Raw genomic sequence first — 15,288 nt, 5'->3', positions numbered from 1 at the left:
TTTGTTGAGTGACTCAAATAATGCAACTTGCTTGCTTAAGAATATGAATAGGGGTAACTGTTGTTTAGTATTTGTGACAGACTGAATTGAAGTTCACCATCACAATGAACAAATTGTTTTGCAATAGAAATGCCTACCGTACATAAACTACCTTAATACGACTGCCCAGAAGGGGGCGCTACCGCCGTCTGACAGAGATGGACAGTCGGCGCATCAAGCCTTAGAAGAAGACAATAACCGCAGCTGTAGAAACGGAAGAAAATCTGGTTCGGTGGCTATTCGGCTCTTTTTTTCGGTGAGAGGAGAAAGTTTCACCGTTCATCAACTCAGGTCTGGCATTTTAAGGTGTTTCTGGCATGGTTCACAGAGAAAACTAGACGGTTTACGTGCATTTATCGGCTGTTGAGCGAAGGCGAAGTTGAAACTGTAATAGTTACAAAACACTTGCCGTTAGCAGGGTAGGGGTCGGCACCTTGTTTACGCCTTTCCCCAAGCTTAAACCTCACTGTCTTTGTGATGACAGTGAGGGTAAATGCTGTTGTTTATTTCAGAACAAAAATAAATCATGCTGCTTCGTAAGGTGAGCCAGACTTCCGCGGTGTGCGGATCCCTCCTCAGGAATCCTGCCGTGCTGTCGGGGTGAGGAAAAGCCGCAGACCTTTGGGAAGCAAACCTCCTGATCTCTTTCTGAAATGACCACTAAGTCTAAAACATGGGTCTGTCTTTGCTCCCTTCATTCAGAGGTCAGCGCCAAGCTGCGATAGTACTCGCTGTACCAAACGGTCGGCTCTACGCCAGTCAAGCTGCTCAGGTATGTTTAATATTACATATTGCGTTTGCAAATCAATTTAATCGGATGCGATTACTTCATAAAGTCTGCTTGTTTTGTGGATACTGGATGAGCTATAAAGTATGCATGATATAACGCCCTCTATGTGGAAGTGGGGGAAAGTTCACTGGTCACGTGACTGAGTTATTAAAGGTGACACACCGCAGTTGTGTAGGCAAAAGTTCACAACATTAACTCTTATGTAACATGATGCCACCTAGACCTCTGCTCATCTGTCCTGGCCTTATATTCTCCATCTGCACATTCATTTTGGTGGACTTGATCCGTTCACTGGCATTGTCTCACACCTTTATGCATTTCAATATGCATATTTGTCATGTTTTTAATCAGAGTTCCTGGGCCTTAATGTTCGTTTTGTTACTTTCAATTAATTTAACCCACATTTTAGGGCTGGGAACTGAGGAAACGGTTATAAGAATAAGTATTCATATTGTGGTGATGACGGTAAATTAGTTGAAGGTCTAAACTGGTAATAGTTTGGATCTTTGCCATTTGGCTTTGGCATTTGTCAGAAATGTTCACTCACCCCTCCAAATCATTCTGTTAAGTTGTTCCAAAAATGCCTGCGTTTAAATCCAAGCAGAGGTGAGTCGTTTTTACTTGTATTATAAGAAATAATACAAGTACAAACTACTCTGTACTTCTTGAGTAACTGATCCTAACATCTGATTTAATATTTTAAAATGTTAACAAAGATAATACAAAGTTATGTGCAAATTTAGATATTTTAAAGGTCTAATGAGGAAAAAGTACAAATGACCTACTTGCAAAATATCAAATTGAGACAGAAGAAACAGTTTTAAAAATCTTTTTTTTTTTCCAACATAAAAGTTTTCAAGGTAAAGTTGAACAGTGTTATAATCTTCAACCTGTTACAACAGAGTGAAGTATTTCCAGTGACGATAACTATTTAATTTTATCGGTTGATATCTAAAGCGATGCATCCCAAAGATCACTACATTGAGCATCTTTCTGGACTTGAGTCCAAACCTGTGGCCTTTAAATACTTTCAGTGTTACACCTCTCCTCCTCCTGACCTGTGTGTCCAGTTGGCTGCTTGAGGACATGTCAGACATTTTCTAAATATATTGTCACTGACTTTTAAGGCTTTTTTTGTTTGTTGATGAAGCTGAAAATTCTGTGCCGCTTTTCTCCAGGCCGTGTTGGAGAAACCTGCTGCGGTCAGCAGCGATGCTGCTCCTAAAGTGGAGAAGGCCGTCGCTGCTGTAGGCTTCCTTTTCCTCTGCTTTTTATCACCACAGTAAGAAACAGAAAACAGAATTTAAGTAAAATTGATTTTTGTTTTCTTTGGTCTCGTGTAATTGTTTCCTCAGGAATCCAAATCATTTGCCGTCAACATGTTCAAAGGACAAATTGCAACAGTTCAAGTATTCCCCTTCCCCAAAGGTAAGCTCCAAACACTCCTCATATTTGATGAGATTTGTTGGTTTTTAATTTGGAAAACAATTAGGTGAAGCTATGTTTGTGGGTTAGCTCTGAACCAGGAGCAAGAGCAGTTCCTCCAGGAGCTCGTTGGCCCAGTCAGCAAGTTTTTTGAGGTAATTTAAAACCTCTAAGAATCTATTCTTTTTCCTTCAGCCTCTCAATCTGTTTAATACTCATCAGGCTCATTCATGCTTCCTGTCTTCCAGGAGGTGAACGATGCTGCCAAGAACGACGCTCTGGAAAAGGTGGAGGATCACACCATGGAGGGCCTGAAGGAGATGGGGGCCTTCGGCCTGCAGGTTCCGGCTGACCTGGGGGGCCTCGGCCTCTCAAACACCCAGGTACAGCCGCTTGATTCGATTCACTTTTATATCTGTTAAGTGTCTTTGCTCAGACACTTTACAGTGTCTGAGCAAAGAGACAAAGTCTCACTTCAAAACATAAAACTTTCCAGTTTTTCATGTTTAGTAAGAAATGTCAGTGTGCAATTAAATAATACAACAATATTTGTTGCTCAGTGGGTGTCGTTTTACTGTTGGGATTGTGTGCAAATATTGCATGAAAACCTAAAGATACTACTGGAACTCTTATTTTACCAGCTTTATATTTTAAAACAATGATCATTTCACGTCAAGAGCCAATATGGAGGGTCTTAAAAGCCACAGGTTTCCAGACACTTGGGCTGTGATAATCTTTATTAATTAACATACATAATCATGTTAATTCAGCCTTCATTCAGCCTATTATCGATTCAGTAATAAATGTAAAATTGATTGGCAATAATTGATTTAAATTGATTATTGCCAATCGATTTATTAGGAGCAAAACTCTGCTAAGATGAAGATAATAGAGGGAACTTGGTGGTTTAAAACATTTGCACCATTCCATGTAGGCTGCAAGTCTTACATGATGGTTGCGTTTCCTTCCAGTACGCTCGCCTGGTTGAGATCGTCGGCAGTCACGATCTGGGAGTCGGCATCACACTGGGAGCTCACCAGTCAATCGGCTTTAAGGGAATTCTGCTGTTTGGAAACAAAGCCCAGAAGGAGAAGTACCTTCCCAAACTTGCCACAGGTGATCAGAATCTGGACAGACTTCTGGATCAAAACCAGAGCCAAAAATACAGCAGCTCTGCAGACAACAAATATCTTGAAAAGACGACCTACGTCTTCTCTTTATTTTAGTTAATTTTTTTTCTGACCATGCAGGTGAGCACATTGCCGCGTTCTGCCTGACTGAACCCGCCAGCGGCTCCGACGCCGCCTCCATCAAGACCACAGCTGTCGTCTCCCCTTGCGGAAAGTTCTACACTCTGAATGGCAGCAAGATCTGGATCAGGTGCGGACTCATCATAGGACAGGGTGCCAACCACAAGAGGGCAGCACCACATTAGACACAGGAAGGGCTTTAAGCGCTGCTGTCTTCATATAAGTTTTATATTTTCTGTTCAGCAATGGAGGTTTGGCTGAGATCTTCACCGTTTTTGCCAAGACTCCCATGAAAGATCCTAAAACCGGAGAGATGAAGGACAAGATCACAGCTTTCATTGTGGAGAGAAGCTTTGGAGGAGTCACGCAGTGAGCACTAATCTTTTCCCCCTTAACTTCACGAACAGGATTTAATCTTGAATAGTCTAAAGTTTAATGCTATCATTTTCAAAATCTGGAGAAGTGTTGAAGTATTTCACTTTGAGAAATAATCACAAAGTCATCAGTACCAACAGATGGTGGAGGATCATTCATTTCTGCTGTTGTTCTAACATCAAGAGGGATGTTGGCAAAGTCATCAACGTGATGCAATGATGTGGCTTTGAAATGACAATTGCTGTGAATTGACACAGCAATTCACAGCAAGTGGCCATAAATAAACTGAACTGTTTTTAATCCAAGATAATTGAGACCAGGCTTTCATAAATAATGTAGATAGTAATGGATAAAAGTTTGTTCAGATGCCAATAAAATGGTGAAACAATCTTTTACCTCAATGCTGAGCAAGAACACAGCTGGTGTTCTGTTTTAGGATTTATAGAGTTAAACAAAAAAGGAAAATACTCAAACTGGGTACGGTAAATGTTTTGTACTTCTATAAAAGTCGCACAAAATCTGGCTAATTAGTAGGAAGTCTGTCTAAAGCTGCTCCTGTCTTTATTCCTCCACCCGCAGCGGCCCCCCAGAGAAGAAAATGGGCATCAAGGCGTCCAACACGGCCGAGGTTTACTTCGAGGACGTTCGCGTGCCGGCCGACTGCGTTCTGGGCGAAGTGGGCGGCGGCTTCAAAGTGGCCATGAATATCTTGAACAACGGTCGCTTCGGGATGGCGGCCGCCCTCTCGGGCACCATGAAAGGCGTCATGGCCAAAGCTGTGAGTCTTGCCGGCGTCCCCTTTGAACATACTGTGGACAGGAAGGGGTGTGCAGCAGCAGAGCGCTACAGCTTTCACACATATCTCACTTCTCATACAGGCTGTCAGGTTTCCCATCCTTTGCTGTGAGTCGCGTCCGTATTGTCTCTTTACACCCCTCGTTTGTTTCAGTCTTGCTTTTCTTTCTTTGTGGGTGGCTGGGAAATTCCCTAGCTCGTGCTTCACCACAGCCTGCTTTCTGCTGAAGTGGAAGTCAGGCGCTGGAGATTCAAATTGGCTGGCGGCGTGAGAGCATGTTTCCTTTGAACACTTGGAGCCTCTGCGCTTTAGTCAGATTTGCTTTGCATTTAGGGAAACATTTATTGTTAATATATAGAAAATCTTTAGCATCAAGCAATCGTGTTACAGTATTGCATGAGTCAATAGCGATAGTTGTTCTGAAGGCACCTGAGTCAATCCACAACAGATTTGCATAATCAAGAGAAAATCTCAACCGACTGCTCTCTCATGTAAAGTTACTCATTCGATATTAGGAAACGGACCGGACTGCACTGTGATGGGTCATTTTGTTCATTGTGTAAAACACAAAACGTGCAGAAGAAGCAAAGCATTAATGTCAGCTATAGGTAAAGTTTTTATGTTGAATTAGCTTTTCTGAACCTATAGTTTGTTATAATATTAATAGAGATAATCCAATAATTGGTAAAGAAAAAAGCGGCATTTTTTCCTCTACAGGTGTAACAAGACTATATGTGAGCACTGCAAGTTGTTCAGACGCTTGAAGGAGGCAAAAGGTGTTGCTATAACGACCACTGTCTGAAAGTCTGGCAGCATATTAAGCTACATCACAATCACAATGCAGGCTGTTGAATTTGTCTTGAGAAATATTAAATTATTGCCACGTCTTGTTTCCTTGAACCCAATATCACGTCTCGTCTTGTGAGTTTCAGGCGTCATCATGTTGAATATTCATGTGTTCGTTGGTTTATGAGCCCTGAAGAAGGAGCAACATTGAAAACATTTTTTAACCAAATTACAAATGTAGGTTTTCAGTGATATTCCGTAGCGCTGCGGTCACTGTGGCAGAAAACACTCCCACTGGTTTCATTGGGTTTTTGTGGAAAACGTATATCAGGGTGGCTGTGAGGCCTGGAGGAGTTCGGAAAAGAGGATGTGGATGGATAATCTGTTGTATCATCCATCCACGCACATCTGTTCCATCTGTCCGTCCGTTCATTCATCGTCTACACAGCATTAGCTAGCTAACCTGTAGCTGGGCTCCAAACGAACTCACAAGATCTGTAGATGTGTCGGATTTTTTTTCATTTCTTGTTCAAATCGACAGTATTGTGAACGTTTTATAAATCTGTCATTTGTTGAGAATAGACAGAAAGTCTAATCCAATTAGACAAGAATATCTTCTGCTTTACATTCTATTAGCTTTATGTCTGGGATGTGTGTATCAGTAAGACGATGTGTATTGAAATGGATAAATAAACAGAGTGATTCCTTCTCGTTAGGTAAACACCCTACAACTGTTAGTCCAGTTGCTGCTGCTGGAAATGAATTATAGCTTTGTGTTCTTCCTGCAGTATCGCTGATGATGCTCTCAACATGTGTTCTTTTCTTTGTTTTATTCACAACTCACAACGTTCCTGATGTTTTTTTGTTTTAACAAGCAGAACCTTCTGTAAGCTCTTTTAATTTACCTTAAAATGTATTTAAAGCTCTGAGTACCGTTTAACGTTCCTATTGACAAGGCTTGAAGGAAGTCGTGCCCCATGTAACTTCGAGGGCTTTGGTGGTTTTTGCCACTCTGAACAGAAGTGTTCAAACTTCCTCTTTTTTGCAGCAAAAAGTAGAAGAAGAAAACCACCGGTTTAAGATGCTACAGCGTCTTAAACTTTGCACGCCTTATTTGGGAGGTGTGTAGCCATGAATCGCGCTTCACGTTTTTCCTCCTCGTCTTTCTCTTCATCAGATCGATCATGCAGCCAACAGAACCCAGTTTGGGAACAAGATTCACACCTACGGAGCCATCCAGGAAAAGGTGGCCCACATGACAATGCTGCAGTACGTGACAGAGGTCAGACCATCCGAGAACGAATGTTTACCGCAGCTGAGTCACTTCTACTTTGATACACTGAGCCATCTCAGTAAAAAGCTGTCCTAAATAGTGATTCCTCATTGAAGCTTCATAATTTCTTCTATTTAAACTCAATTTTCTTGCAAGTTGTAAAGCAATCTGATGCCCTGTTGGTTGGTTCTGCATTTGAACCAAGCAGTTCTTATTTTTTTTTTCGGTTTTGTTTTTATCTGCTTGCAGTCAATGGCCTACATGATCAGCGGGAACATGGACAGCGGCGCCACAGACTTCCAGATAGAAGCTGCCATCAGCAAGATCTTTGCCTCTGTAAGAACTGAAATCAGTCTAATAATCAATCAATAATCAGTCAGGCAGATTATTGTTGTAGTTAATACTATTTTTATCGACTTTTTCTCAGGAAGGCTCATGCAAACCTTATTTAAGGACTTGAGTGTCAATGCAAACACTCAAGAATTTATATTACTTCTTGCACAATATTCATGTTCCTCATTTTGCTGAAGATTGGACTGGAAGTGAGATTCTTGAGGGTTGTTGATTCAATTGTGGAATTGAAGTTTGTTCTGTGGCTGATTTGTGTGTGTGTTTTTTTTGTTTTGTTTGTTTGTTTTCACTTTAACAGGAAGCTGCTTGGACTGTGACAGACGAGAGTATTCAGGTCATGGGAGGAATGGGTTTTATGAAGGTGAGTGTGCGGTCCACATCCTGTCACGTTCAACCCGAAGTTGCAAGTAAAAGCTTGCTTCTGTTTATTCAGCATGCAGTTATAATGGGTTCCTCATCTGAATCAACAAGTACCCCCCCCCCTTTCATCACACTCTTGCAAGACCTCTAAAACCTGTGGGCTCTTCCTATCCGTTTTTTTTTTTTTTTGTGCTTTTTTTGTTTCTTCCTTTGCGTATATTGTGCCAAGTTTTATTTGGCTCAGAAGTGGCGAGATTCAAATATAAGTGTCATGGGTGGAGTCAAATAAAAACGTCGTTTTGGGTATTGCAGCTTTCATGGCGCTCTGGTGAAAAATATTCCAGACCAATCTTTTGAAGAAACTTTGCTCACATCTATGTTGTTAACGTGACTTTTAGCTTTGGAGTAATAAGCGATCATGCATATTTTCTACTGTAGCACCACCTACAGGTGAATGTAGATTAATGTATTTGTATCCGAGTCCTGAACTCGGGTAACAAATAAAAGTTGGAAACTGAATTTCCAAGCGGAACCTTCCTGAAGGATTAATAGAGATCAACATGCGTAACATTTTCATTTAAAAAAAAACATGACACAAATACAGCAGGGAATATTCTTTTATTTATAAAATTGACTTTGTCAGGTTTAGAGTCACTGACTGTTTTGTTTTTTTCCCATTTCTGTAAATATCGATTGGCCCATTGAAGGAAATATATTAAAACTATAAACAAATAAAATGATTTAATTCAAAACTGTAAGCTAATTTCACACAGTAACTACTAAAAAAAGGCTATTTTATTTCACTTATATTACTTTTGTTCCTCCGGACTCGTTTTGTTCGGCTGGTGAAGGCTGCTGACCCTTGACCCAGATGCTGAGAGTCCCTGAAATGCCTTGTGAGCTCATTACAATACCGATGGCACGCCATGCTGTCACTTTCAAACTAGTTACAGCAGAGTCATTATTCTGTTCTGTGGTCCGATAGGGGTATCCCCAGGGCCAGTAAATACGATCTGAGTCAATATTAGCAAGATGGGTGGATCAGTTAAATGGCACCTAACTTCCCTGGGTGACAATAACAAGCTTGTAAAAAAGAGCGGGAATTAATGGCCATAAGTTAGCCAACAAATACTGGACGGTTTCCCGTCAGACACACTGGTGTTTTCACTTCCACTTCTTCTAAATGTTGGGATTCTATAAACTGTGCTGCTGTGTGTAAATAGGGGGAAGGAAGTCAAACCAGGCAGCGCCACTGTGTTCACATAATCTTCTGTCAGCTTTCTTAGTTAAAAGTTACCCTCAAAAGAAGCTCAGGTGTATTTAATTAGCATCTTATTTATATTTCAGCCACGTTTATTCTAGCAGCTGAAGTTGCTGCTGCAGTGCTGCGTTGCAAAATGATTTTTTTTTTCCTTTGTATATTACAAAACCTTTTCAAAAGTGACAGCCGCTTGCTAGCTGAAGATCTGTGGGCGAAGTGAAACGCTGTAAACATTTATGTTGCGGTGCTTAAAAATAAACCCGACTATGCAGGAGGGGGAGGTTGGCTGAAGCAGATTCTGAAACCGTGGAAGGTTAGCCTCGAGATGGAACAACACCCACAGCTGTGCACTGACTGCAGGGGCGGACCGCGTTACTCTTCTGCAGGTTTCCACATTAATTAGAGCAAAGGAACCAGCTCAAGTTAAGTCCATTTTGCTGAAATCTGGTGGGAATTGAGCAAAATTTAATCTGAAATCTCAAAGGTGAAGCTCAGTAAAGTCGAATGTGATAAAAAGTTTTTCAATTCAACTTTTCTATATATTGTAGATTTGTCTTTCCTAATTGACACCCACATTTCAGCTTTTCAGAATATTAGAGCATTACATCAGAGAGCGGATATCAAATATGATACAGAGAATCATGGAAGACAAAACGAGAGGAAATTGAGTGGAAGGAAAACGTGTAGTAGGGAAGGATTCCCAAAACACTGAGCTTGATTTGAATCAGAAACGTATTGTGGACGTATAATCTGTCCTAATCCAGAGATGCGTCTCTGAGACTTAGGAGGAACCAGACGGGACTGTTGCTAAGTCCTCTTGTCAAAAAAAAGAAGCTATTTTTGCATTTCATTTTGAACGCAACATCCCAGAACCTTTTTAAAATCCTAATGCAATGTTTTCATGTTCAGAGAAACTGATTAAATGAGACAAATCAAGAGTTATAAATTCTTAAAATATATAATTCCCTTTAATAGTTTGAACACTGATTTTGGTGAGATTCTAATGTCTAAGCGGTTTTAATACAAGTCATCTTTGATTGCCAACGTATAAATAAGTAAAACCAGATGCTGTCTTACAGAAGTTTACTTTTTATTTTTTTGTACATATTTTTGCACGTGTTGTGCACTTTGACTCAGGGTTTCACTTCAGCAAAGTGAGACAAACTTCTCACTTTGTCTCCGTTTAGTTTCTCTCCAGCTTAAAACTCCAGAAGCCTTGAAAGGAACAGACTCTGTTCCTGTTCGCCGCTGCTGTTTTTCAATTCACTGTTTTCGGTCGTTACGACTTGCCCCTCTCCCATACATCACATATTATCAGGATGTGCTGAAAACACAAAGCTTTGAACGAATATTAAATTTGAGAACGTTGCAATAAGTTCAGAAAAGCCCACTCTGTGCATTGCTGATGCAGATCTAGCTGATATTGTTTCTCTAAAAGCTTCTACAAGGGTTATAATTAACCTTATTGTTTTTGCTTATCAATATTGACTGAACTGAATTGACCTGGAGCAAATTGAAGGCACTGATGTGTTCACATGTTCCTGCAGGACTCCGGAGTGGAGCGGGTGATGAGGGATCTGAGGATTTTCCGAATCTTTGAGGGAACCAACGACATCCTGAGGCTCTTCGTGGCGCTCAATGGCTTCCAGGTATCGTGAGAACTCTCACAGAATGAATTCAGTAGCTTTTATTGTGGTTTTTGAGTTATCTCAGAGGAAGGCTTAGAAACATACAACAGAGGAAGTCTGATATTTTTTTTTTCCCCCTCTCTAATTTTTGTTTTTTTCTGCTTACTCTTTGGAAACCGTTCTTCCTCAATGCTTTTCTGAGCGCTGCAGCTTCTGGTTGTTTTGAAATGTTAAGCAACTTCCCCCCCCTGACCCACATATGTTTTTCTGTGTGCCGGCAGCAGATGCGCTCTCTGTTTGAACTGCTACAGATCCTTACGGGTGGAAGGACAGTTATTCCTGGTTTATTTACAAATACAAATCTGAAAAAAAAAAAAAAAATCAACTAAATCTGGTAGTGCAGCGTTGAAAGTTCCCGGAAACACTCTGACCTGTGTATATGCCGTTTGTGTTTGCGGCCCTGCAGAATGCCGGGAACCAGCTGAAGAGCATACAGAAGGCCCTGAAGAACCCCTTAGGCAACGCCGGGCTGCTAGCAGGAGAAATCACAAAGAGAGCCAAAAGGTTGCAGCACGGTTTGCACCACATGTCTCTGTTTCTGCTTCTGGAGCTTCAAAAGCTGCTGCTGTTGATGCTGTGTGATAAGGATGCCTTTAACTCAGCACAAAGCGCTTTCTATGCTCTTATTTTCCCCGCTCGTGACAAGTATTACTGAGAGCGCAGTCAGTTTTATCTAGAAATGATCTAAAACACACAGCCGATTTATTTAAGAACCACTCCCTTACTAAGAAAACCAACAGGCTGAAGATTTTCTCATTTCTTTTCTATGTATGACGAACAGAAAACTTGCATCCTGATTTGAAAGTTATGTTTTGTTCAACATAACTTTCTGTTTCAGCTATATCTGAAATGACAAATCAGCTCTTTCACACATTTAATTGCACTTAAATGTGCAATTCTGTCTGTCCACAATCACTTTGGGGCATCTGTACCAGAAGAGTTGTTGTCATGTTTTTTTTGTTTTATTTCTATTTGTAGAAAGGCAGGTCTGAGCACAGGTCTGACTCTGAAGGGAAGCATCCACCCTGACCTGGCACAGAGTGGAGACCTGGTAAGTGTAACGGGTTGTTGTATTGTTTATTTGTTTTCTGTGGATGTTTTTGATCATTATTCAGCCATATCCTGTTTTCAGTTTTCTAATCGTGGATACTAGATTCTTACTGACGATTTGTGGCTGTTTCCAAAAGCCGAGGTGGTTCTAGAGACGGGACAGAAAATCAGAGGCCTTATTAAACGCTCGATTCCTGATCTTGTTCATAATTTTTGTACCACCACAGCCAACCCGTCACGTCGTCCTCTGAGTGTGTGTTTCTGTCCGCCCTCTGAACAGACAGTGAAAGCCATCGAGGAGTTCGGCGCCGTCATCGAGGAGCTGTTGGTCAAACACGGCAAGAAGATCATCGGTGAGTGAGACAGTCGGTCGTAGACATGAACGTTTACCTAGCAGCTGGTTTAAATTAACTTCAGAATTATTTCCATGTTATTACAGGATAGAAACATTCATAGAAGTGAGTTGAAGCCTTTTATTTGTTTTTGATATTAAAATTAGAGGTTTTTTCTTTTTGTTTTCTTTCAGACGAGCAGTTTGTTTTGAAGAGAGTTGCCGACTGCGCCATCGACCTCTACGCCATGGTGGTCGTCCTGTCCAGGTCTGCAGACGTCTTCTCTTTGTCTTTTGTCTTCGGTTGTCCCCGCTGCCTATTTGAGCGACTCTCATCTCCGCCTACTCGACATAGAAACTCCCACGCAGCCTGAATGCAGATGTTTCGTTTGTCCCGCTCTCTGCAGGGCTTCCCGTTCTCTGAGTCAGAGCCAACCTTCAGCTCAGCATGAGAAGATGCTGTGTGACACCTGGTGTATGGAGGTAAGGTCATCGGCACGTAGACACAAAATGGATATGGATCCGATTTGAATTTAAAAAAAGCTGAAATGGAGGAAACCCTGAATCAACCAATAGCGGGGTCTTATAACCTCTGGTTCTCTAAATTTACATGGTTCTAATAAGTTCCTATTGGCTTTTTATTATTATTATTTTGATTAATTTTACTTCGTTTCGATTTTTAAAATTTTTCCTCAAATTCCTATTTTATGATTTAGTCAAACTTGAGAAAAATTGGATGAGGGGAAAAAAAGGAATAAAATGGGTTCTAATTGTTTGTGTATAAATGATGCAACTAAACAAAAAATATCCCATGATCCTCTGTGCCAGTAACCAACATTGATAGTTTGCTTGGTGGTGAAAGTCTCATTTCATCTCACTTCCTGCTGCTGCGGCTTAATTTGCCCTGATTCAGTCAAACTCAGATGTTTGATTTAACTTGAAAGAAACCAGGCATTAGACTTTGATTAAGCCATCTAAAAACAAACCGTAATAAGAGTAACTTAAAAAAAAAACACAGCTTTAACTGATTTTGGTTCCATTTGCTCATTTTAAATACGCTTTTTATTTCTTATTACTAACCTTGACATGAGGGAATTTCCATATCTGCTGAGCAGTCTAAGCTGTTTGTATAAGATTAAAGATTAAGTTGATTAAATATTACTAGAACAGTAATTCGGCGTGTCATGCAGAATCCAACCCAAGTGGCTTTTCTATGAGCTTCAATTACAAGGCTACATTGTGTAGTTAACTTTAGTCCTTTTAATGCAAAATAATAATCAGTTGAATATGCCCTGTTCATCCTCCAGGCTCATGACCGGGTCATGCAGGACATTAAGCTGCTGCGCTCCGGTCAGTCCAAACAGCTCTTCAACAACATGCGGTCCATCTCTGCCGCTGTGGTGGAGAACGGCGGCCCGGTGTCTCCTCATCCCCTGGGTTTCTAAAGTCCCACTCTCAACCGCATCAATGGATTTAATTTGTTTTTGGGGTTTTTTCTCCAATTTTTCAGGATTTCTACATCCTATATTGAATGCCAAGTCCAGCCAGAATTGACCCATTTTAATACATCTATTTCGTCACTTTTTTGTTGTTGTTGTTGTCAAAAGCAAACAAGCCTTGAAAATCTTGACTCGTTTCTCGCTGTGGCAGACAGGAGCTTGTAAATAGACTGTAGCTGACCGATCAGTGATTCACAGCTAAAGTATGAATATATGCAGTTTTTTGTTTTAACAATATTACAACACAATGTGACGCAGATGGCGACTCAGTCAACAGAAACGTCTGTAAAATAAAAAGCAGTTTAGGGTCTAAACTAAGGGCAAAGTTTTTCGGTTGTCTTTCTATTTTTTATGTACATTAGTCTAAATTGTGTTTCATGTATTTAAGAATGTGCTTTGTATGTACTAAAAAGGCCTTTCTGCATGTGAAGCTCTTATAAACACAATATCAGATTGAAAACTTTTGCCTTAGGTTCTGATTGAAGTTCCTGCTGTGCTTTGACTCAAAACTCATCAATGCAGCCGCTGGCTCTCATTAGCAGTCCTCAACTGTAAACGTGTACTGTCATCTGCATATTTAATTTTAAAGTGCATACTTATCTGGGAAGCCTGTGGGTTTATCATATGTATAATTACATGCTAATATTTATATTGAGTGTCTCAGATGTTAGACTTGGATCACATTGGTCGAGGGGTTTCAAGTGATAAAATATGCTCACAATATTCCACGCTTTTTTTTTCTTTTTTTTTTTTTGTGACATGCTGTTTAGATGAATCTAAAAGTATGTTTATCCGTAAACTTATCTGCCTCATCAACACACGTGTGGAGCTCAGTGGACTTGCAACATGCCATTAAACACGCATCTGCTGAGCTTTGACTTTGTCTCTTTTCTCCAAAACCCTTCAGGCTTCGGCAGCGTTTATGTCTTGAGCGTTGAGAACGTACTTCCTCTCCGTACTAAAATACCCGCCTTGCCTCTTGGTTTCATTTCTGCAGCCTCTTCTAAGGAAAAAGGCGCTCTGCAGGAATGCCCGTAAGAGCAAGCGCCAAGAGTGCGTACACAGGTTGCGCTTAGAAGAACAAGCGAGTCTCGCGGCTGTGAGTGCGAGACGAGGATCGGACCGGACCGGACCGGACCGGACCGGACGCGGCCTGTGGCAGAAGCGTCTCACAAGGCAACGCGGCGTCCAATGAGCAGAATTCCCCTGTCGTGTGCTGCCATCGCCGTGAAACTCAACTGTCAACTCGGGCAGCGGCGGTGCAATCCCCCTACCGTGGTAAACCCCAGGGAATAGATGCGCAATTTGAAGCAAATGTCAGCACTTGTTTGGAAAGAGTTGTCTATCAGAGCAACTTTTCTGTTTTGTTGCCAAGAAATAATCTGGTACTTTCTGTAATGGCTCTAAATTTGACACCAAAAGAGCAGAGGTGGTAAATAGGCATGCAGTGTTAAATTAAACCAAAAATAAATCATGCATGGCTATTTTATTTTTAGATTTCACGTAAAATTAAGAGGCTGTAGTTCTTCTAATTATGTATGTTATTAAAATTTGAGCGCCTTTATTGGTTTGACAAGAATTTGCGATCTAATCTTTATTCATCTGTCAAGATACAAAACATATTAATAGTAATAGTTTAAACCGCCAGCTGACGCTATCAATACAAACTAACTATGAGGGTTAAATGAGTTTTCGGGAAGTCCTGGGAATGTTAAATGATACGGAAAAGTTGAGCATCCCATGACCCGGCTAGTGCTCCCTTAGCATCAGTGAGAAAAGCCTTGGGGATTATCAATATGCTTTTTTGGTAAATGACATCTCTTTTTGATCAGCAGTGGTTTTGGGAACTCTATCCTGGATGCCATTTTGTGGAACCAAAGCTTGAGAAATTGCTTCATCAACCTTTACTATTTGGGATCTTTTAGCCTACTTCATGCGGTCAGGCAGGTCCTGTTCAAGTGATATGTATTTTTGTTTTACATTAGGCCAGTATAGCCCAGATGTGGTTAGTAAA

The 15,288-nt window shown here is 40.8% G+C and overlaps 1 protein-coding gene across 1 annotated transcript; it reads left to right on the top strand.

Moving 5' to 3' along the window:
• Positions 1-204: 204 nt before the first annotated feature.
• acadvl (acyl-CoA dehydrogenase very long chain) lies at positions 205-14,145 on the top strand. Its single transcript, XM_055060201.1, has 21 exons — positions 205-330; positions 552-639; positions 742-811; positions 2,008-2,076; positions 2,185-2,257; positions 2,345-2,409; positions 2,503-2,637; positions 3,226-3,370; positions 3,505-3,634; positions 3,748-3,873; positions 4,459-4,657; positions 6,639-6,743; positions 6,984-7,070; positions 7,384-7,446; positions 10,254-10,355; positions 10,801-10,898; positions 11,373-11,445; positions 11,725-11,797; positions 11,971-12,043; positions 12,183-12,258; positions 13,083-14,145. Exons 2-21 carry the CDS (start codon positions 566-568, stop codon positions 13,218-13,220), a joined length of 1,974 nt encoding a protein of 657 aa, XP_054916176.1. The 5' UTR covers positions 205-330; positions 552-565; the 3' UTR covers positions 13,221-14,145.
• Positions 14,146-15,288: the final 1,143 nt, after the last annotated feature.

The sequence above is a fragment of the Poeciliopsis prolifica genome, unplaced genomic scaffold, assembly GCF_027474105.1.
Source record: "Poeciliopsis prolifica strain line A6 unplaced genomic scaffold, Auburn_PproV2 SCAFFOLD058, whole genome shotgun sequence".
NCBI lineage: Eukaryota > Metazoa > Chordata > Actinopteri > Cyprinodontiformes > Poeciliidae > Poeciliopsis > Poeciliopsis prolifica.
The sequence above is the reverse complement of the archived record's forward strand: the minus strand, read 5'-3'. Positions and strand labels throughout refer to the sequence as shown.

Excerpts from the sequence above, each read along its gene's own strand:
- acadvl (XM_055060201.1), top strand. The coding sequence starts at position 566 with ATGCTGCTTCGTAAGGTGAGCCAGACTTCCGCGGTGTGCGGATCCCTC. Across the intron at positions 640-741 it reads AATCCTGCCGTGCTGTCGGG|AGGTCAGCGCCAAGCTGCGA; the intron begins GTGAGGAAAAGC and ends CCCTTCATTCAG. Across the intron at positions 10,356-10,800 it reads TGGCGCTCAATGGCTTCCAG|AATGCCGGGAACCAGCTGAA; the intron begins GTATCGTGAGAA and ends GCGGCCCTGCAG.